The sequence below is a fragment of the Dermacentor silvarum genome, chromosome 3 (assembly GCF_013339745.2).
Source record: "Dermacentor silvarum isolate Dsil-2018 chromosome 3, BIME_Dsil_1.4, whole genome shotgun sequence".
Classification (NCBI taxonomy): Eukaryota; Metazoa; Arthropoda; class Arachnida; order Ixodida; family Ixodidae; genus Dermacentor; species Dermacentor silvarum.
Window position 1 is genome coordinate 222889590 of NC_051156.1, and position 23899 is coordinate 222913488.

At 48.5% G+C, this 23899-nt stretch overlaps 1 protein-coding gene across 4 annotated transcripts in view; it reads left to right on the forward strand.

Moving 5' to 3' along the window:
* The window catches only part of LOC119446755 (neprilysin-2-like), a 97449-nt gene that overhangs the window by 30888 nt on the left and 42662 nt on the right, over positions 1 to 23899 (forward strand). For 2 of the 4 annotated variants that reach the window (XM_049664366.1, XM_037711290.2), the window contains exons 1-2: positions 22616 to 22762; positions 23376 to 23509. In XM_049664366.1, coding sequence (XP_049520323.1) covers positions 22674 to 22762; positions 23376 to 23509 — 223 coding nt within the window. In that variant the 5' untranslated portion in view covers positions 22616 to 22673. Of the gene's footprint in view, positions 1 to 22615; positions 22763 to 23019; positions 23240 to 23375; positions 23510 to 23899 lie in introns of those variants that run through there. The other 2 variants (XM_049664368.1, XM_049664367.1) reach the window with 2 other exon arrangements.

Genomic DNA, 23899 nt, shown 5'->3' on the forward strand with positions numbered 1-23899 from the left:
CTTCTGTGTATGAGCTAACTTGCACTCTTCTTTTAATAGCTATTAAGGTGCGCATATTCTTTCGAAACAATATAAGATGTAATAAGGTAGAGCAATTAAGAATGTTGTACTATTTAACTATGTAAATGTACTCAAGCAATGTTAATTTACTAGGAATCGCGATGCTAGCTCCGATTTCGAGGTGTATAGCTGAAAATGTGCCACGAAGCACATGTATGTTACATCAAATATATTTTCGTCTGCAAAGCTATTTATGAAACGCCACTGTATTTTTTAGCAAATCAATTCAGCGGAAATCCGCAATGCAGAGGAAATTTCATACAAAAGAAAAAGAAAAAGAAAGAAGATGCAACCGATCAAGATTAGCAAATTTCCCGATGAAAAGAAAAAAAAAAGAATTTTCGGGGTCTGAATCCGGGACAATGCCGTTCTAGCGTTCGCATCAACTTATGTGCTGACCAAGAGCAGCATAGATGTTAGAACCATCGCCCCGTAAGGGGACGATCCCCGGACGACGATGAATTCTTATTAGCAGACTAGAGCACACTAGCTCAGGTTGACCTGTCTGTATTTCCTATCAATAAAAAATGATCTATCTTCTAATATTTACCTGGGAAACTTTCTTACTGAGAAACTCGTATGTGTTTCGTTTGTAGCGTCGTGCCAACTATCGGATGGATCACAATTCTTTTCCTTTCGATCTGTCTCTTGGAGCAATTAGTGGAAGCATATCTCGAGTAGCCTGTGCTAGGATCCCTGCTTCTCTTAAAATAAATATTTCTCTCTTTATCTTCGCTGATCGATCTGCCGATTATGATTTTCTTGATTGCAATAAGAGAAAATAGGTATTGCGGAATAAGAGAAGAGGGGCGAGGGTGATCACGACGTCTGCCTTGCTGCATTAAGGGCGCCTATATCTTTCTAACGATCCTTCTGATAGAGAGAAACCTGGAAAAATATTAGAGTACTGAGGTGTACGGCGGATTGATCAAGACGTGGATAAAACAGAGAAGAAAAAAGCTTTTTCTTTTGTTTTAATTGCGCAGTGGTAACGGATGCCCTGGAGTAATTAAGTAGTATGCATTTAAAGATTAGAAGCATATTAATTACTGAATTTCGCACCGTTAATTGTCGTTCAGCTATTGTCCACCAGACGAAGAGGTGAAATCGCGTTGTGTGTCGAATGATTTTGTATGTCCTGGCCGAAGTCCTATCTGCCATGTGTATTGTGCACAGCGAAGACTCCTACAACGAAACTGCCTGTACAACGAAGGAATATAGGCGACCCCTATGGCTGATTTTTGTTTTACAACGAACGCACGTAGCTGTGGCAGCCCCCCCTCCCATCCCACCGTAGGGGGAGGGGAGGAAGGGGCTCGGAAACATCGCTGAGACTATCAAGGACGGGATGGAGGCGAAGGTTGGCGAAGGCAGCAGCGAGCACGCGTAGACTAACCAGTAACTTTAACGAGGCAGGCAATATAGCGGCTTTCGACGCGCTGCAGCTGTAGCTTGCGGCACTTTCGGATTTCACCGCTGAGAATACCGCGTACCTCGTTGCCGCGCATTCCGTCGAACTAAGTGCGCAGAAGAAATTTAACGAAAATTTTCACTAAAGATCTTTTTTAGTTCATGCTAAAAATTTTCCTTTTGCCGCGAACGTGCTTAGCCTGTTTTTAGCGAGCGGTGCGCTGCGCGATCCTTACAACGAAGTGACCTACATAACGAAGGATTTTGGAAGTTGCAAGCACTTGGTTCTAAAGGCGTTTGACTATAGTTGCACAATATAAAATAACATAAACATGGAAACACAATGCCGTAGCAGAATGATGCGATGCGTTCTCTTCTGGGTGTGCGCCTGAGTCTAGTCAGAACTGCTGCATTTAAATATATAAATGTGCACGTTGTGTTTTCACCACCATAAAGCTAGTTTTTGGGAAAGAAGTAATGTTTTCTGCAATGGCTTCCTTTCGAAGCGCCCGTATTGCAAAAAACCCAACATTTAAAAAAAAATGTTTTAGATTTCGCCTCACCCCTGCTGCGGATATTAAAAGATTGAGCTTCGTGCGATTTATTGGTTGTTCGAAGCCATATAGCGCCTGTATTTCTTCGTCGTAAGGCGTCGTGCGAGAGTATTTGATAGAATTGCAACCAGGGTAATCCAGTAGTTCAACGTTCGTGTTCACTGGTGCGGACAACTTCCGCAGAAATAGTGCTCGAGGCTGAACGAAACAGTGGGAAGTTGGGCACTGTTGTTATCAGAATGCAATCGCCTTTCGCTGCCTGGAAATTGTTGCGACGCAAAGGAAGTTTCCAATTTTAGCGACCTCTAAGGCAACAATTGGAAACGAACAGAGAAGTGCATATTGAGGCCGTTTCAACGAGCGGACGATTTGTTTGCAGACGTGTACCGCTAAGGATACAGCCGGTAAAAACACCGCATACACTCTGTAGAGTTGCAATTCATCTTTAAACACCTCCATTCGGGATAGATCGAGTCACACCGCTATACACCTGCCAATGTACATACATAAGTCGACGCTAATGCGCAGCGTTGATTCTACTATATAGTTAGGAAACTGAAAAATAGTCTGCATGAACGTTCTAAGTAGTTGTTTGGCTTCCGCCAGGGGCAGGAGTCAGATATAATATTCCTAATAAAATAATTAAAGCAGATGCGTATGATGATCACATTAATAAAGTAACCAAAATTGATACGATTTGCAGCTCTGTTCCGAAATGAGTTGGACGAAAGCGTGATCCTATGGCTTCCCGCTCAACAAACCGTCGCCTCTCGCCGTCGTGAAGCAACGGCGGGTGATGCATAATTGCGCAAGTATAAAGAAATAAAGAGTGATTGGTGGACGACAGCTATGAATAATTGATCTCTATAAGATCACCTGTGCTGTGGCCAAATACACGAATCCCGGACGGAGTTGATGGTGCCAATCGACGCGGTTTGCCCTTCTTGAAGGCACGAAACAAGTGAACCCTGCTCCTTATACATGGAAAAAGAAAATGCCATTCACTGTGCCCTTTCCTGTGGCGCACATGCAGGTTAATATATGTTCACGCTCACCTTGATCGAAGACACGACCATTAATTTCGTGCCCCTGCTTCGATCAGCGAGGCAGTTGCTTATTCTAGGATTCGCGCGACCGGCAAACCCGCTGTGTTGCATGTGGGGCTGCTCCGAGTTTCTTCCGCGAAAGCAGCGCGTGGCGTCGCTGATTTAGTGCGCGCGTTTGTGTGGGTGGATGTTCACAGAGGCGTGGGAACCCAGTCTGGAGCTAACCAGCTGAAATAAATCCCGTCGTTTCAAGACTGATTCAGTCCTCTCCTGGGGCGCGGCTGTTGCTGCATTTGAGCCGAGCAGCGGCCAGAGCGTAGGCCGTCCTTCGTTCGGTTGACGGAGTCTGTGAACGTAGGCAAGTGGCAATACCCAGAAAGGTGCTTGCTCCTTGAGCCTGCTGTGCCATGATTCCATAAAAAAATGCCTGAACAGAAAATGTTCGTTTTTTTTTCTCTTTGTCAAGCATTATCACGCCTTGCAAGTCTATTCAGTAATCGCACTTACCTCGGAGATCGCCGTGCGCCGGGAAAGTTAGAGTGCTGTCTTCAACGTAGTATTTGCGCGCATTAATTCTACGCTGTCAAAGTTACTCAATTGTCTGTCTCGCTTTTTGTCCCTCTGTGTCATGCCCTGGTCAGGCATCCTTCTGTCCAAAACATTCGCTTATAGGTGGCTACATCTTACTAAGCATGCACGTCTATATTATTTAGCGGCCAAATCAGGAACGACGCACAAAATGAGTCAGGTGCCCTCCTGGAATGTCTGAAGTTCACCGCTGAGACACTGTGCCGTAGTTTCCCTTGTACTACCTGCGCAAGAGTTGCAAAACCTAAAGTGTGACCTTATATCTTTAAACTTCCCTGACCAAGAGCACCCTTGCGAGCAAACAGTAAACGTCACTCGACCGCAACTGCTGTCTCCCGAAGGAGTGTTTTCAGGGGACGTCTTTCGAGCATGCTTGTTTCACCATGTTCCCGGCAGACGCCTGTGCCGGAGCGACGGGTAACATACGCGAAAATGCAGTACATCGATCCCAGTACGGTGCTGTAACAGGTATAGCTCAAGATCCTCCAAAGGAAGTGTTCGCCTTCCCCGCGTAGCTGCTCATGCGCGCTCGCAGTAACCTGATGGACACGTCGTATAGTGGGCATGCGTTGCAAGACGGTGAAGAGACGCCTCGCGAAGACGAGCACCGCGGTCAGTGCGCGCGCGGCGAGCAGGCCTTGTCGCACGGCGTCGGAAGACGCCGGTGCTATGCAGCGTGACCGTTTCCGCTTAGAGACCAAAAGACGGCACTTTTCCCTGCCTTGCTTCCGGGCGCTGACCCACTTTGGGCGGCCACTGTACTTTCCCCTCCCACCGCCAGACAAGGGCGTCGCTATGTAGCCTCCGCTGTAGGGTCTGGATTCCTAGTCGACTGAACCGTTAATTTTGGAGTAGGGCATACAATGAAAGGATATTGGCAAAAAGAAAAAGTGACAGCGCACTGAACTTATTAACTAGACACGTTGCACAATGACGCAGACGAAAACGACCGTCTCAGAGATCAACTCCTCGCCGGTAGTAGGTTCTTGTGCTGTCCAGCAGAACTAAGTGCTAAGCGAGTTGGTAAATGATGAAGTAAGACGAAAACCAGTGCATTAGACACGTACACGAAAAAATATATATAGAGAGTGCACTGGTCAAATGCTGATCTCCAGGATTCTCCCTGTGACGGTGACAAGAACATTTATTGGTCCTGAGAAACTGGCCAGGGAGAGCCGAAGGCTCCCTCAGGTCGAGTCGGTGGCTCCGCCCACGATGGCACCGGGAGGCGAATGCAATTTTTTTTTTCTTGCGGATGCCTTTCTTTCGCCGGTTTTCGTCTTTCTTGTGTTGTCCGTCTCGTTCGAAAGTCCAGCTGGCTGTCGTTCTCTTGCGAGCGTTCTTGCGTTATTTACCTCGTTGTCGCTGTCACCGTCACACGCTGTACCGAGTTGGGGAGCTATTTACCAGAGTATGGTCCTCGGTTCCAGGAAGATGTGGACACCGCCGTGAAACTATAAGAGCCAAGGGCACGCTGTGTCTGCTCTCTGACGCGTAGAGCGGAGGCCGCTGCCTTTAGTGGCGACGAGGAAAGGCGCTAACGACAAAACACTCTGCTCGTCCTCCTTTCTGGAACCGTGGAAGCGCGGCTCCGCGCGACGTGCGAAAGGCGTGACGTTGTGCGGGGTGCACCTCGAGCAGTGTATACTGCAGGCTTGCGGAATACCCTTCGGAGCCGGCGGTGTAAGACTCACATCGTTGATCACGCAGACCGCACCTAATTACACTACAAGTAGGTTGTCTCGCATGTAAAAGCAAAGCTCGTAAACCATTTCCTTGAACACCGGCAGCTAGTTCTGCACTGTGAGGAGCCTTGGCGACCGTGGATGGGACACGCGAGGACAGCGGACATTTGCCGGCGCGTCACCGAGCGTGAGGTTATGCACCGCTGTGCCAGCTTTGCAGAAACCTTGCAGCCAGCTAGGAGGTCTTATGTGAGTCATTTACTTGAATATCCTTCACGCGACCGCATTCATCACAAGCAGTGTTGTCAGCAATTCCAATATGAAAGGCAAAAAAATATTTTGCAAAGACTATTTCTAGCAATAGCCTACAAAGCAGGCTAACATCGTGTCGGTGGAGAAGAAAACGAAGATATGGATGCGCAAATGAGGATGAATAAGGCGTACATTTTGCCACGATGGCGGCAACAAACTCTTCGTTTACGACTAAAGCCGTTAAGCGACGAAGAGCGAGCTTGTCGTGTCGCAGTCTCCTGACGCTGGCCATGCGTGAAAAAAGGGTATAGCGCGGGCCAGAAATCACAAGCAAAAGCGCCCAAGCGGCGGTAAAAAGCGTGACGGTGGGGCAGACTGCGCTGTAGAGTTTGTCGACGCTGTGGTGTACAGCGGTTGTATCACTGCTGCGTATACACCTCTAATCGGCTCCGCTGCGCGGCAAATTAAGCGCCATCACTTTCCCCTTTGTGTTTACGATTGGTTTACCGTAACTAAAGGCATTGGGGTGGGGCTGCATGTGAAGTGACAAGCGTGGAGTTGGTTAGGGAGGGAGGGCACGTGCTTATTGACAGCGGCACGTTTGTAAACAAGGGCCCTATGACGTCGCTAACGAACAGGTGGATGGGCTAGCAGAAAAAAAAAAAAAAAAAAACTATAGTTTTTTTTTTTTTTTTCTTGTCGAGCAACTTCAATTCGGAGTCGCTGTGCTCTGTGGCTTAGGCAGTTCTCCTATATACGAATGATATAGAAAGCTCATGGCCAATGGAATCCCTCGCGCCTGCCAGACCTAGCAAATGCGCTGTATGTAGGCATCGGGGCATCTATCTATGCGACGTCATGTCCTGGCAGAGGTCAGCGAAGCTGAAGAAAACCACAGAAAATCGCTATCGGCCCCGGTTGACGCATCATTTATCGTGAAAGACGGCGTGGATATTACTGGAATAGTTTTTATAATTTTTTAGGAGCCTTTGAAAATTTTGCGTAGTAATGTATGGCGCGAGAGATCACGGCAAACCGTCTAGCCTTGTTCTGGACTTTATCGAGAAAGAACTATAATAGGATGCTGATGGGTGCTGAACGAGGCGCAGAACAGATAGAGCGCTTTCAGCAATCTTACCGTGCACCGGAGAATTTAGGCATGGCCTGTTTACGGTGTTCATGCCGTTCGCAGCAGGGTTGTCCCCACAGCTGCAAACCCATTCGAAGGCATGGTCCGTCAGAATTTCACGTTATTATCTCAAGATAACAAATGCTTTTTTAAAACAATACAAAGATGTTCTCGGATTACTTTTCTTATTTATTATTATTTTTATTTAATGTTCCACCGCAAACATAGTGACGTGCTATATAGCGAATAGCCTCACCAAGCACTTAAACGACCTTGCAATATGAGTTATGTTCTTTATCTCTTATACTCAATTTTCCCCTCCCCCATCGGAGGTAGCAAACTGGATATTGCGATCTTGGTTAGCTCCCAGTCTTTATTCCTCTCTATGGATATACAACTAAAACGCGGACCACAGGCCTGTTTATAACTGTGTTGAAGGCCAAGAGAACATAAGAACGTGTAGTATGTAAGGGAGCGGCCGGCAAGTCGCATTCTGTTTGCTATTGAAATCCGCCCACCGCCGTGCTTGAGGCTGCGTTGCAACGTGCTGGGGCCACACCATGAGTCTCAGTTTTCTGCTGTCCATCTCTGATTCACGTGGTACGAAGCTTGACATTTTCGGCCTGGCACTGTGCGGAAGGGGCCGGCGCCATTTCTCGCCGCCTCCGTCGGGTACGATGACGCCGGGAGGATGCATCGGTCCTCGACGATGTCTTCACGCGTCGCCCTCTTGACCTCGCTGCGTCGCAAGTGGCAAACAAGGGACCCGCGTCAGCCCGCAGGCACCACTGGCTCTCGCCGTCTTCATGCCGATCGCGCTCCGGGAAAGATGTGCGCTGCGACCACGTTTAGACGGTATTCGAAAAAACGGCGCGTACAAAGCAGGCTCGACGAATCCTGCTCGCATAGGGTATAGACTCCGCGTCGCATAGACTGAAGTGTATAGACTGCCTCGGCGACTCTGTTATCGTGACGACTCACTTGTTCATCTTTGGTAGCTTACATACGCGTTTGCAAGATATTAAACACCGCAGTTAATGATACATGTTGTCCGTCTCCAACGTCAGAGCAATAAGGATACGATGCACCGTATGGGATCTGCAGTCGTGGGGCCGAATTAACAGAGCTGTTTAGGTCTCCCCCCCCCATGATCTCTCAGTTTAGTTCACACGATTCACCGGCCTCCTTCGATAATTCATAATACGTTCGACATCACGATTTAGAGTAGGTTCTAGAGTTAAGAACTTTTTTGTTAGTCTACGGGCCGCGGTGCTCGCACTACGTTCTTATAACTGAAGTGAAACGCACACTCGCTACATAAAATGAAATAGAATATCGATAACGACAGAACGTTAGTATCGATATTACAGCTTCATTTAATTGGCGAATGTGTGTTTTATTTCGTTTGTGTCACTTCCTCGCCAGAAGAGTTTCCGTCGAACTCTAGACTAGTATGTTCGTATGCTGCGTATTTCTATATTCTATAGTGTATGGGGCGCACTGCGCACGAACTTAGCATATAACCTCAAAACGTATGATGCGCCTTAACGCTGTACTTGCAGACGGGGGCACAATTCGCTACTCACGACCACTCACCGTAACTTGCAAGCATCGGTAATAGTTCTTCCCGACACTTTTTTTTTTTTTTTTGATTAGATCTGTTTCTTATCACCAGTCGCATCCAGTGACTGCTGCATGCGATAACGGCGAAGCGATAACGAGGGCGAATGAATGATGAAAGGTAAAATGAATTATTCGGGAAAAGAATCTTTAAAAAATCTGGGCACCGCGTCCTTTCACAAAAACGAGCGATGCTTGCTGACTTGTGTGTGTGTGTGTGTGTGTGTGTGTGTGTGTGTGTGTGTGTGTGTGTGTGTGTGTGTGTGTGTGTGTGTGTGTTTGTCATAGCATGTCTATGTTCCTGTCTCCTCCTTTCCGAAGAGTTGACAGGCGTTGTGCCCGTCCCGGTGGCAGTTGCCAGCCGGCTCCTCGCTTTCTCTTTCCTGTCAAGTGTATATACGTGTATGTTTTCAAAACATATAATAATAACAATAGTAACGATAGCACGTGCACAAGTTGTATGAAGTAAACACCTCTCCCAACATCTAAACAGACAGGCACACACATGCACACGCTAGCGCACAGGCAAACACACAAACGCATCCACGGACCCATCCGTCTAAGCGCAGCATCCGGGCCGGTTTCGCCATCGAGAGATTCTACGACTGTTTTCGCTTCACACTGGATATGCTCGCTATCTGCCGAGACACCCGAAAGCAGTTATTTCTTGAGAGGGGGCCGATTTGTCCAAGCGAGACCCGGTTGCATCAGCCGCTGGCACAATAGAAAAACGCAGTCGCCTCCTCCGCGCTGCTTGAAGCCGTCGCGTGATCGCCTCGGCAATGAAAGCATCGCACACGCGAAGAACGGCTCCGAGATTCAGGCGTCCATCTGTTGCTGTTGGCACTGCTTTCAGGAATGGGCACAGCACAGAGCATGCGCGTGGGCCTCGCCTGTTTCTGATCTTTTTCACAGGAAAAAGTGATTAATACTGCATCTACATTTATTATTATTATTATTATTATTATTATTATTATTATTATTATTATTATTATTATTATTATTATTATTATTATTATTATTATTATTATTACTTGAGATTAAGAACAGTTTCTGAAGGCTGCTTTTGGAATATACATCTACCTGCAAGACCCCCTTTGTCTCGGGCGTAACCTTGCTCGCGCGCTTTCGCTTTAGGATTGCTCTTATAGCCTCAGTGAAGAACACAAATTTCTTTCTATACTTAACACTCGCTGTCTGTGGTTCTTTTATTCTTCGTCATTTCGCATTTTCTTTATGGGCGTTGTTATAATGGAATCGAATTTTTCACTGTGAATGCGATGCCCCGGTCAGCACGATCACGGATCCTTTAGCGGATCCTTTGGTGGGATCCGTTAATTGGTCCATCCGTGCTGTGCGTACGCGTGACCCGCAATAATAAGGTGGGCCACACTTGTTTCTTTCTCATTATCGTCGATGACTATGCAGCACGAGGGCGTTAGCATTCTGTCGCAGGTTTCCGGCCCAAAGAAAGCGCTCTGGAAGATCCGTTTCGCTGCCTGGAATCGGCGCTAAGATGCTGCAATTCCGGGCCCATATTCACCAAGAAATTATTTATTATAATTAATTAATCAATCTCAAATATTGATAACGGCAATGCTAGGGGTCATAGCAGAATTATTACGCTATACAATTAACCAATCTTGATGGCGAGGATATTATTAGCTGAGACGGCAAACAGCCATTATGAGCGAAGCGCTTTGTGACTTCGGCCCCTGTTTCCTTAGAACCTTGTCACTGGTAACGGTTGTGTGTAGGCCGGCTGGTTCTTGAACGTGGAAGCCGAGTAGCGCTATGCACGCAACTTGGCTGACATGTTTTAATGCGAAAGCATTATATACCCCATTACGCGAAAATCCGTCGACACACACGTGACCGAAAGATGGTACCAAAAATGGCCAGCTGACGACGCGAAGAGTAAAGGCACGTAAAAAAATGTCTTGGATTAACTTCAAATTTTTAATGGAGATTCCTGTAAACAAAGCAAATTAGGGGCTTTGAAAAGAAAATTTGGTACAGTTCGGTCTGGGTGGGAATCGAACCCCGGCCTCCGGGGTGCGCGACGAGCACGCTTCCCTGCCGCCGCGTCTGCTCACGGTTCTAGTTGGCTGAGTTGTGCTTAGTGCGTACGTCATTGCACACGTTACATCGCATCCATCTGGCTCACTAAAGGTGTGGCCTAGTGCGTGCGTCATAGGGCACTAGACAACGCAGCCAATGGGGAGGAGGTGGCGCTACGTCATGAGTGCATAAAATGAGTGCGTTCATGACGTTCCGAGGTCTGCAAACGGCACAATGCTTTCGCATTACCACACGTAAGCAGTCTTAAGTGTCTCTGCCTAATTGTTTTGTCACTACACTTAAGCACTGAAGTGCTCGCAATGCAAACTGTGATTTACCGCCTAATACGGGGAGATTGGCTTCTTAAATTAATCGATCGATTGATTCATCATAGCGTAGACGTGTTAGCGTACGCGCTTGTTGGTTAATTGATTGACGGCGTTTGGCGTATGCCACTGCAACAGAGGGGCTATATTAGAGAGATTAGCCTCACGTTTGACCACTTGTAGGTTCCTTAATTAGAGCGCGCTCAAACCTTGGTGCACGAGAGCTTCTGCATTCGACCTTGGTCGTAATGCGGTCACCACGGCTGGGTATCGAATACGCTTCCTCATGCACAGCAGTAGAACGCTAAAGCCACAGAGCGACAACGGCGGGCAGTGCACTTAGTGTGGACGCACGCCAGAGCACCGCCAGATGTAGATGGTAAAAGCTGTGCTTGTGGCGACATCTCGTGACGCTGCGTTCAACCACAGTGCGTTCGAAACATTCTTGCGTTGGGTCACGCATCTCGTAGGAAGAAATACGTAAAGAGCCTTAATCGGTGTATCGGACTGTTTCCTACCACGCTCCAACTCGGTTTGCAGCGATGAGTAGCCCTCTCGAGAGTGAAGCCAGAGAAAGCCTGCCCCAGCCGAACGTGCTAACTGCTCCCAAAGCAAGCGGAGTAGCCACGTGATCGGGATTCCGTCGGATTTCGATCGAGCGCCTAGCTCGAAGATGGGAGCGCCTCCGCAATTACGAGGCCAATCATGTAGCATGTAAATTGAACGAAAGTAAGGCGCGCTATTAAAATAGACTAGAGACATGGGCATAGCATAAAACGAAATAGGGTTGATATGCAGTATAGTAGAGTGGTTTACACACCACAGGCTCTACTTCAGATAATAGAGCAATCTCACGACATCCACTCCTGTCGCACTCGCAAAGCGCTATCCGCGTAAGACGGCAGAAACAGCAGGTGTGGAGGCGTCGACATCCGTGCGGCGCTGGAGTGTACTTGTCTGATCAGAAAGAGTGTTAATCTTATCAGTTAGTTGTAAACAAACAACAACAAAACACACACGTGCGTGCGCGCGCGCACGTGTGTTCATTTTCTCATCTTCACTTCTCTTTGACATATATGCTTAATTATCCTTGTCAAAAGCGCACAGACCGAGGTGCGTGTTCGCGATATATTTCTTAGATAATTACTGTCTACTATTGACCATCGTTGCGTCTATGGTATCACTATCACGTCGTTTAAAGTCGCGAACGCCAGAACTTGATCAATGAAGAAATGCTCAAGACGACAATAGCTCAATATGTCAACATTTGTGAATACGGGCCCAGATTCGGAGTATGGGCCGTATCCAATTTCGGGCCGCGCCTGTCGTGACGCTGGATATTCCATTCTGTGCTCTGCGAAGCTTTGGAGAGTAGGCGGAGCTCACGTATGCACCTTCCAGATCTTTAAAGCTTCCTTAAGTGTCACACCATCCATAGCTAATGGTTCCCGTGGAAATCCAGTGCGTGGCCTAACGACTGCTATGTTCGCGCACCATGGCCTTACATACTCTGAACAGAGGCTGCACATGCCGCTTTCTCTGCGTTGTTCCCAACACTGCGCATATATTTTGGGCGCAATTTCGCCTCCACACACCGAAACGGATTCTGGGGATCTCATAATCCAGACATGACGCGGGACATCGGCGAAGCTGATCAGTTGCGCATCGCGCCAGGTTCTGCAGCAGATCACGCAGCTTATGGAAAGCGCTGCGCAACTATGCGTGCTTTGTCACTTGTAGAGAAAATGGAGGGTCGTTCTCTTATGAAAAAAAAATTATCAGGTTGTAACTCATGTTTTCTGCGAGCTGCAAAGTACGGCAATCAGAACTTGAATGATTTCGCGCCAATTGCCAATGCGAAATTGTACTCCCGTACGTCGTACCCCTTACGGATGCGCGAACTTTTAAGCCAGTCGGGATGGAGCACCGAACGACGCTAACTATCCTCCCGAACAATCGGAACGGAGAAGTGTGCTCGTTGCAGCCTTACCAGTAATCCTTGGCAATCATCCCCAAATCACGAACGCTCGCTTCGTAATTACACACTTGTATGAGCTGTGTTTCGATTAGGTACAGTTCTCCCAGAGAAAGTTTCAAGTTGCGTAGAGTAACGCGCGGCGTGTGCTCGTCACCTTTATAGAAAAGTCCTCTGGCAAGATAACATGCAAACTCACTCCAACGTAATCAAGAAACTTCGCATCTTTTGCTGGCACGGGGGACGCTCAATATACACAATGCTAGGCAACGCAAACTGTAACTATCAATTTCACTTCCGCGTTGCATGTCAAGCCAGAGACTCATGCTTGATAGTAAAGGATGCTCCCTTCTCGTAGCCGCGAAGTGTTGTCCGATTTTGTTGATATTACGATTTTTTTTTTTATTTCCGGCGAAATTTTATTTCAAGCGAAAAGCTGTTGCAAATAGCTCGAGCGTGCCTGGGAGCCCTTTATGACAGCAGAAGACTTCTATCACAGGAATGCCCTAACGTTGTACAACCGCGGATATACATGAATAAATTCTTCAAATGCGCACGCACGCACGCACGCACGCACGCACACGAAGACGAAAAAAAAAACGAATTTACGAATTTGAGGAAGAAGAAACAAGAAAAAGAAAAGCGACATCGACCAATTTTTATTTCAGGAAATGTCGCATTTGCTTCCGTGTGGTGGTGCTGACGTTAACGCTTTCGTTTTGGTATTTGTTTAAGGTGGCTCATATCCTATGTGTTATTGATTGCAATCAGTAATTATTGTGCTTGTATGGAACCAAGAACCTGTGCTAGGAGCGGGTAGATGAATAGTTCGCTTCACGATTGAGTGCTGCACTTTAGGAACGCACCACAATTCCGCGATGCAAAAGAAAAGGAAAACGAGCAGACGATACTGGAATCTATTACTGATCTTTACCTCTTAATATCTCGAAAAAGGTTGCGCAATACAGTGAGAAGAAGTAACGTTGGCTATGTAACGAAGTGTCAGTGAAGTTTAAGCGTTATTTTCGTATAACCGCACATGTGTAAATCGCACATGTGTGATGTGAGCGCTTTCTCTGTCTGTTCTCACTGCACCGTGCACTACATCTTTAAAATATGAATCCAAAACACCTGCCCCAAGTTTCGAACCTTAGATTATGCGAGATAGAAAAATACCTTCCAACGTTCTATATTTTACCGCGTATAGAACAATAACTTTCTTTACCTATAAAAATAATGACGACAAGTTTGTTTATTTGTCGGACCTGTTGATCACGCTCGGGGCCAGCACCTCGATCGAAGCGAACGTAACTCTCACTGGAGGTGTGCCTGCAAGTAATTTGCATTTATCACGTTAATTCCTATTGGTTTATAAGAATGGCGCAGACTAAGAATGGGATCTCCTAAAGGTTTCGTCCCATAATACTACCTCGAAGCGATTTACTTATTTCTTATTCAGTACTCACATCATCCAAATGGCATCACAGTGTTAAAACTCATTATACAATCTGAACAGTACCGCGAAAAACTTTTCAGTGCAACACATAACTTACAAGGCTCAGAATAGAGACTGACAATATCCTGAACTTGAGCTGATGATTAAATGAAACTGAACTGATAAACTGAAGATACAACAAGTTGGTATATCTGTTGTTGGTTACAGAAGTGGAAAGAATGGGAAAAGTTGAATATTCTCTTGCTTATGGCTACTTACTGACATCAAAACTGTTTTCTCGCGTAATCTCGTTGCTGCAGCAATGGCACAAAAAAAGGGTGCCGTTGGCGTCCCTGAGGCTTTGTCGTCTTAGTTGCGCGGTCGACGTGATGGTCGGTTTGGCCTCATGCAGATTCTAAATCGACCGGCTGCTCCCAGGCCCACAGAAAGAGGACGGGGGCACGCCCTGAAGAAAAAAAATGTTGATATGGAAAGGACAGAGGGTTTGTAATCATCATGCGTTCCACTACACGTACTTGCGAACGCTTTGCTTCGATGTGTTCCGTGTACGCAAATTACTGCGTATAATGGACGACATGCAGCGATCATCGTGTGGCAATGCCAGGCTTTTGCCTGAGATTCACGCGTAATTAAATATCTGTAAAAGTTCGCTTGTGGTATAGATTTATCGTATTTTCCGCGTCCTTTATTTGTGGGAGACGCTGAAGAAAGCACGTTCAACGCTGCCTAAATACAAGATGAAAAAAATAACTACGCCCGTAGCAAAGCTGTCAGCTGCTGATTGACCCCTTGTCTCTAAGCTTGTTTCGCTGCTGACAAGATACAAAGCAAACTGGGAAACTACATGCAAAGAAAAAGGAAAACCTACGTGGAAAAGCACCACAAACAGCCGCGGGTGCCAAAAGATACCCCGAGCAAATGTGCGCGCCGCTATAGATGTGCTTCGGGACTTTAGTGACAACTTCTCTTGATTGTCAGGCCTGCCTTTGAAGCTTTGCTGTCAACGAGGGGGGAAAGGCGAACGTGAAGAGAGGGAAGGACCCTCCTCGGGGCAGCAGATGGGCAAGGCTACATACTTTTCCGAACGATTCGATCTTAGGGAATCAGGAAGCGCGCGCCCGACTCGTGAAACCGGAGTCGGCGGTCGGTTGCCCGAGGGTGTAATGTGTCTGGCCTCGTGAAGTCGCGTATGTCGCTCCGGCCGGCGAGACCTGGCCAATGATACAGCGTGCGCTCAGCTGTCCCTGGTGGCAATGACCCTCGGGGCGCGTCAGGTGGGCGCAACGGTTCTTATCGCGGAGAGGCAGCGGCCTGGGCCGGCAGCAGGACCCGTCCGACTGGCCCTCACCGGGGACCCGTCCAACGGGCCGTCGCACTGCGCCACTCGGGCCTTCCGGATTCCGTGGACAGCCGCCGCCACAGCAGGCCGAGACATGAGGCACGCCCAACGGTGAGAGCAGCTCCCTCGGTCTCCCGGCGCGATCTCGGCCGGCGGCCACGCGTCTGGTTGCATGCGGGCGATATCCTGTCGTGGACGAATGGCGACGGCCACTTTGGGCCTTTGCCGTCGCCGTAACCTCATTCCTGGCACGCACGCGGACGCGTTGAAGCGTATTGGAACGAGGCTCCGCTATCCTCGTGTCGGGCATGAGTCGTGAAGGGAAGGCAGGGTTCATTCAAGGTGGTGGAGCCGTCCCACGTTCACTGGGCAGAGGCCATCTCTTGCTTGCTGTTATGTGAGGAGTGAATTCTAAACCACGCCTTTGTTATGCTGTAAGGCTTTTCGAGGTGCAGTAGCGTTGACTATAGTCGGTTAGGCAGGAGAACGCGTTGTGCCTTCGTTGTCCTTGGGCACGTTCTCGTATCATGCTGTTGCCGATATTAAGTGATGCAGTTAAGCGTGTTTTCTGCTCCTATGCACTCAGTCGGTTCTATGTGGTCTCGCTGGGTATGATGAAGGCATTAGTGCGGCATCTAGGCTGGTATTCCCGAAGTTTATATGTTAGAAGTGTTCGCACGAACGGATGCCAGTCAATCGGGAAGTCGGAAATTTTATTACCGAAGACGGCCCCCCGCCAATAGCATACAGTGCCTTCGAGAAAAAAAAAAAAAGACCGCCCTGCACAATTATGCGTAAGTTTCAAATGACCCGTTGAGCGAAATGCAGCTCCACTAACCTGAAACCTGGGGAGGTGCGAAGCATGCAGTGATGCACCGCTAACGGGCTCATACTGCCTTAAGCAATGGCTCATAACCCCGTAAACGCGGCCTCCCCTCTACGACGACAGAAGAGAAGTGAAATTCTACGCTGGAATGATGAGAGGCAACCAACCAGCTGTGGAAGACGACGACGACGACGACGACGATTATGACAGGAGACGCCGACAGCCTGGGCGCATAAGGTGCTTCGCACCTAAAAGCTCTGCGAAGCAGTTCTTACGCGCAACTGGTTCGTATGAGCAGACGTCGACCACTCGTGATAGCGAATGTAACATTGTCGAAGATTGCCGGCCAACGTCAAGCAATTGTGACGAACGAAAACCTTGAGAATTCGTACCTCGTAACTCAGGTTCAAACCGGAAACGTGCCACAGTGATGTCTTAACAGCCCTCAGCGGCTCTCTGGACTCATGACCTCGCGTTTAGTTCACTGGGCTCGGTTGTCAACCGCATCGGTGCCGCCATTCACGCGAGTCGACCATTGTCTCACGCGACCTCCGTCCGCCTCCAGTAGTGCTGGTTGGACTATTCAGCCATGCAGGCGACGGCAGTGTGTTGCCGAATAAACAAGGCGCCATCGAGCCAGTGGCGAACATCACTCGTGCGTATAATCTTCCGACGCACAAGCATGCCGGGGTCTTGCGGGTAGCTCTGAAAGAATGACAGAAGGCTTCCTTTACCGGCACGCTTGGTATCGAGGAAACATTTAAAGATGCATGCTGATTCGCAGCAGCGAAACAAAAGGACCAAGAGAACGGTTCGAGAACTACATATAAAGAAAGGAGGCGGGGCAGGCGGCGTGCAATTATGCCGGGGAGTACACGCGTGAATAAGCGCATGTTTTCAGAGTTGAGTATCTATCGTCAGCTGCTTCGCGCAACAAATAAAACGTCTAGTGCAGGAGAGGTGGTGGTGCGCCCATAAGCAAACATGTTGAATTTATCAAGTAAATTTTGTCCTTTGAGACATTGAGAAAAGAAATGCCGCTCGTCTTAATGAGTCAAACGTCTCGGTGCAAAAAGAAGGCTACCTGTAATCGCAGGAATACTGCAGATGGACACCAAGAACTCACAAAAAATGTGGTTGATCCCTCTTATATAGGAATCGGTATAGAACACGAAAGTGAAACGTGTCTTCACAGAAGTAGTGTAATGTTTATTGCACATTGATATATAATGTCTATTGGTGTTTTGTGGCTAAAGCGCCCTTAGGCGTTGATGCACCCACGCTGACGCCTGGTGGCACGTCTCCTCCATCACGACTACCAACGTCGATGACCATGAGCAACCGTCGTGCATATGGAAGCTGCACTACGCTGCACACGCTAGCACAACGCGAAAGACGAAGCACGTAACTGACACACTAATACAACGCGCAAGACAAAGCACGTAACTGAATCGTCACCGAGTCAAATCAGCGCGTACAGCGCGTCGTAATTGCAGCCTCCGCGATCAACTTCAGAAACATTTTCAGAGCTAATTGCGGAGGCCACGCTCCGTTGTGCTGAGTACGGTGAACGCCACCTAGGTGGCGTTGGTAGTGCTTCTTGATGCCAGCGTCCCTTCGAATGCTGGCATCGAGGCGTCGTAGTGCTGAAACCACCGAAGCGTTCACTGTCGGTGCGCGTTAGTGTCATAATGCAGTACTTCTCTTTTCTGCTCGTAGGCGGCGGCACCGCCCCGAGCAAGAGCGCGGGTACACGGAGGAGTGTTAGATATATAAGGCGCGTCTGTGTAGCTCTCTGCAAATGCGTTTGTGGCGCAATGGGTTAAACGCTCGGCGATCTATCGTCGCGGACCGAGAGGTCGTGGGTTCGATTTCCAAATTTTGCATGTTTGTGGAACTTTTTCTTCTGGTTTCTTTCTTTGTATTATGTTCTATGACGTATTTCCGTGACGGAAATACGTCAGTGAAGTCTTGGTGGACCCCGGCATAAAACACTTTCGTGTTAAAAGAAAAGAAAAGAAAAAAAAAGTATATTGCTACCACAAGGCATGCGATGTGAAAGTATCACAAATGCTTATGAGACACAAGACCAACGTTCTTGTATGAGCACAGCCAGGCTCTTTTTTTGTAACCGCTAGAGTGCTTGTGAGTTCCGACATTTCTGTCAGTAGGTGTGATTGATAAGTGTCCATTGACGCTGAACAGACAAAGGTGTGGAAGCGACCACTGCAGTAGATGTGAAATCTCCAAGACAGTATAAGTCCCACGCGGCCCGTGGCCAGCGAGTTTGGAGTGATGCGCACACTTCTGACAATTTTGACGTTCCCGCTCTTTAATCGCCAGCGGCCAGCGTGTACCTATACTTCGTGCTTTATTCGCGCTCGCACGCTCGAAAACAAAGCTCACGCAGGGTAGGGGTGGCTCTCATCAGGCGATGGTTTCGATGAGTGAGCTGTGATGCCAAGCTGAACACGCGCCTACGTTTAGGATAAACAAGAAGAAGCATTATGCGAAGACAGCCCACTGTGCATTCTGTCAAACGTAGACAGGTCACTGCAACCGCCGCACGTATTTGAAAAAAAAAAAAAATCTTGGGTTGGCTACATAGCAAAGGTGGAGATAGCCGTTGGTCTGTAGAAGTAAGAAAGTGAGCTTCAAGGGAAGCGGAACTATAGTCGGGAGCTCTAAGAAATCACTTGCATTGATAAGGACAGGAAATTCATAAGTTGAGTATGGTCGCCATAGGACGAGAGTGGAAGTCTTTATCCTCCAGCGTACTTAATTTTGCTGATAATGACGGTGATGATGATGCCCCTGCTAAATGCTAAATGTACACGGATGCCGCGAAGCAGCCGTGCCACAAAACACGCAGTCTTCCAGCCGCTCGTTACAACGCGGCTGTGGCGCAGTATACCGTGTAATCGGACCCCGTTTCGGCTCCCCTGTGTATTCCTGTCCCGAGTGGTTGTAAAAAGCAGCCACGGAGAGTAAATGTTGGCTCTTAAAGCACACAGCTTTTACGCCTTGTGGATGCCGTTTCGCCGCGCTCCATTTACTCTCCTTGCGGGCATCGCCACGACCAGAGTACTTACCTGGCCGACTGCTCCTTCCTTTCTTTCGCATAAAAAGGAGGGGCTCGGAACAGCACTGCTATCGGATATCTTTTAGCTGCCTGGGAGAACTGCGCTCGCCACATATGATGTCTGACATTCACAGGTTTCTCGCGGTAGCTTTGTCGAAAGAACGCCGCTTCTCGTCGGGTGAACTACTTTACGGCTGCCTAAAACTATGCTGACATACATGGATCCGAAAGCCTCCAGTCAGTGGTGAGACCTTTGCGGTGCTGCAAGATTTGTATTAGAGGTATCCACTAGTTCGCTGGACCCAGTATGGCACTTCGTGGAGGTTTTGTGCGCAGGTGGTGGTGGTTACAACATCTTTATTGAAAATCATTGCAGAAGAGTCTTATTCTATGTCGCAATCGCCGTCAACAGTTTTCCACATACAGAGGCAGTGAAGGAATGCGTCACATTCTCACACAGATTCTTTGCAATATCGGACAAATATGAAGGATCAACCCCGGCTGCTATTCAAGGATGCGTTTAGCATGCTTTGGGAGGTGGTTATTTGTGGCACTATGTTGTACTCGGGGTTATCGGCGAAGCCTGGGTCAGTTATCGCTTCTATGAAAGTCATTATACCGTGTATCCATGGTGGTTTATAACTGCTATGGCAGCGCGTTTCTTTGATGTTCTGGCGTCCCCATAGAAGCATAGATTGTGTTAGGATTCCTGAGAGCATGTTTAATCAAGAACAGAACACGTAGTCGGCGTCTTTCAGCATATCGAGCGGGTTGCATATTGTGAGGTAGTGGAGTGATGTGGAGGAGTTGCCGCTTCTCTGGTGGAATGGGGGCTATTTCTAGCCATTGAGGATGTCCTGAATCTGGGACATGAGGACCAGATAGAGCTTCTGCCTCGTGCGGTGAATAGACATTATTTCTGACAGAGTATTGTGCTGCCCCATTTTGTCTAACAGCGCTTTGCTTATGCTGAGAGGCAGCCACAGGGCCACTTTGACGTCTTTGCGGTAGACTTCCTCGAGCTGTTCAGTTTGCCGCTGCGTTAGCTTAGTGTATGATAGATGGTGCGGGTAGCGTGGCATGATGAGGGTGTCCCAGAGGCGGAGCATGTCCGTCTTCTTAAGTCCCTTCTCGTGAGAAGAGCCCGACACAGCATGTCAAGTATCTGTTCTCCCTGTCGCAGCAGGTGCCGGATTGCGGTGTCTCCTTTCACCGTCTTTTTGAACATTGAGGCCGAGGAATTTTAGGCTGGTTTGTTATGGGATGTCCACTCTGTGCTGAATGATGATATTTTTTTTCTGGAGGAGGGGGTGGTGTGCGCATCCTGGATGATGCGTGAGGTTCAGTTCAGATTTAGAAGCGGAAAATTGTAAGCCCATTTCTTGCGCAGAAAACTGAACTGCGTCTGCCGCCTGTTGCCGGGTGTTTTGAATGTGGCCGGGAGAACCTGCGCTGATCCACGCTGTGAAGCCATCTGCGAAATTGCGTACTCAATGTCCGGTATGGACCGCAGTGTCCGGTCTACTTTAAACATCGCCAAATTAAATAATGTAGGGGATAGTACGGAGCCCTGAGGTATTCCTCTTTGATGATTAGGGAGGGATGCGGAAGTAATGCGCCGCCGATGTTCATGGTGAATGCTCGGGCACGAAAGAAGTCGCGCATGTTGTTCTATAGGACCGTGTACCGCAACTTGTCCGTTGCGGTTAATCCAGCGTGCTGTCGTGGGTTGCAGAGTCGAACACCTATTAGAGGTCAACAGCAAGTATGGCTCGCAGTTGGGCTGCGCTCGGATTGTCAATAATTTGTTCGGAAATTGGCAGGAGCACATCTTGAGTCGAGGTGCGTCGCCGATAGCCGCATAGTCGTGGGGATAGGTGGCCGAATTGCTGGACGTGATGGTTAAATTTGCTAAGAATGATGCGCTCCAGCAGCTTGCCCACTCATGATGCAAGGAAAAGAAGCTGAAGGTTATCGCCTCAGAGGATGACCTTCCAAGCCACTATGCAATGAGAGCGGCAAAGAGCTGCAGCAGAAGTGAGACTTTTCGTTTGAAAGAACGCCGCTTATTTCTTGGCATTTGCGTGACGTCGACAATAATCGTATTTTTCACGTATCACTAGAGGTGTCAGAGCCAGCAATTTATTGTGGATTAGATCATATTGCGTTTATGATTATGCCGTGCGCTCGTTGAGTGATTTTCATAACATTCTTGCGTGATAAGTTTCTGCACGACTATAGGAGCAGCGCGTGTTCGATTGCGCACACTGAGCACTTGCTAAATCTCGCCGTTTGCTGCAATGCTCATTACTAAAGAAACGGGATGTCTCTATATTAAGATACTTAGCTGGCGCAGAAGAGCCAAGTTGAGCTTTCCGCCACTAGATCAGAAACAATGTGCCCCTTTCCAGCAACCGAACAAGGCAGAACACATGGAAGCTATCGGGCTCAGTAACTCCGAGACGACGAGGAAGAAAACGGTGCCTTGATTTATGGAAGGTGCAAGAACGATTGATCTTTATTTTTTCTTATTCTGTCGCCGTTTCTCACCTTTAAGGAAAAGACATTTTAGAAGTACCGGCTGAGCAACTTAGAGAAAACTTTGTCATGTCGAACATCTCTGAGAGGCCCTGCCCCGCTTTCAGACAATGCTATATAGAAATGCTTGCTCAGCCGTGGAGGAACTTATACTTATTTCAAGACGACTTCCTTGATAAATTCTTGCCATGTTATGCTATTTTTTCAGTCTTTTACCTTTACAAAACTTCCGGGGCCAAATTTAGAAGCGTTTTGTTTGGAAGGGATCTTTGCTACTCGTCGGCCGTCTTCGGTAATAATATGTCAAACTTCACCATTGGATGAAAATGTTTCTTACGACCTGTTCAAGCGTAAGAGCTTTTTATGAATGCGGGCCGTGTTGTTTTTATTAAGAACAAAACACCTTTCTAATGCTTCGCTACTCTTGCCGCTGTCTGTAAAGGAAACCAAACGAAATCAAATGACTCGGGAGACAAGTAGGCAGCAAGGAATATGTGGAAGTCTGACTAGCGAGCATCGGTTGCATACTTAAATATCACCAAAATCGTATACAACGAAGAACAGTGCGGAGCCGACGGTTTGCGTGCATGTCCAAGACGACGATGTCGAGTCCTGGCGCTGGGCGTGTCACGCGTGTTTGCCAGTGGTGCGTGGGAGGGGGAGGAAGAAGAGGGCGAAGCGCGCTTCGCCACCGGGGGCGGGAAGCAGCGAGCCGAGGCCTCCGCCATGGACGCCGGTGCGCCGCGGGAGACTCGGGAGGACGAGTTCCGCCTGCTGGACGTCGGACCGCACCAGCGGATCGCCGACGAGCGCCCGTGAGGATGCGTCAGCGGCGCTTGACGCACCTGTCGGCTGGTTCAATACACGGGGCCGCCGGTGTAATCGCAGCTGCCGCTACTTAGTGTGACGCGCGTCGGAGAACGCAGTGTGGAAGAAAGCTTCGCCCTTTTGCGAGCAACGCCCCTTTGCCATATCACGCGTCGATCTGTCAAGTGTTCGCAAGTGCGAGCTCCCGCTGATATACAAGGTGCCGCGCTTCTCCGCCAGATGCGATGTCGTCGCTGTTTCGATTATTGTGCCGCAGAACACGTGCGTGTGTTCGCCAGCGTGTCGACTGTGTAGCAGATAATGCGGCGTTCATATTGGTATTTTGAGAACGACGAACAGGGAATGTACTTCTTAATATTAAGACAGCCGTGTCAGTGAGAATGGGGGAGGGGGGTTTCGTTTACCGTTACATTGCTGCCGTCTGTCATGGAGGTTGCACACCGCACAGCTTCCGACATTGCCCGGTACACACGCACTACGTGCATTATGCTTCGAAGTCACAAGCATGTTTTTCTAGACTGGCATATTTAGGGCTGTCTGGCGCTTACTGCGCGTCGAGAGTGTGAAGCGGGCCACTCGTTGACGGCTGTTTCTCCGCAGGAACCCGCCATGGTGGCACCGGCGGACGCGGCTGGAGCGGGCCCTGTGCGGCGTCGCCTCGACGGCCCTGCTCATGTTCTTCGCCATGGCGGCTGCACTGGCTGTGCTCGGCTACCACTACCAGCGAGGACTCGGTGAGCACACAGCCAGCAGACCTGCACGGCTCGTCGAGTACAACGCTTGAATCACACTGCTTGTTACCGAACGGGGCAGGCGTTAATATTTTAGCTGCTTGGCTGCGTTGTGGCCCGAGGTGAAATGTGGAAAAATAAACAGCATATAGAACGCGAAGCAAGAGCTGTTATAGCGGCTATGCTTGAAGTTAGGCATGGTGATCTAAAATATTAGAGAAGCAGGGAAGAGTGAGCAGGGACGCTATACAGTAAAATGATTCCAAACTGTTTTGATTCCCATTTCTACAATCAGCTTCCACGATTAGTCAAAACATTTTCGATCCACTCCCAACTTCGCCTGTCTGTCACGTGACGTCACGAAAACCGCGATAGCTCCCCATCTGATATAAC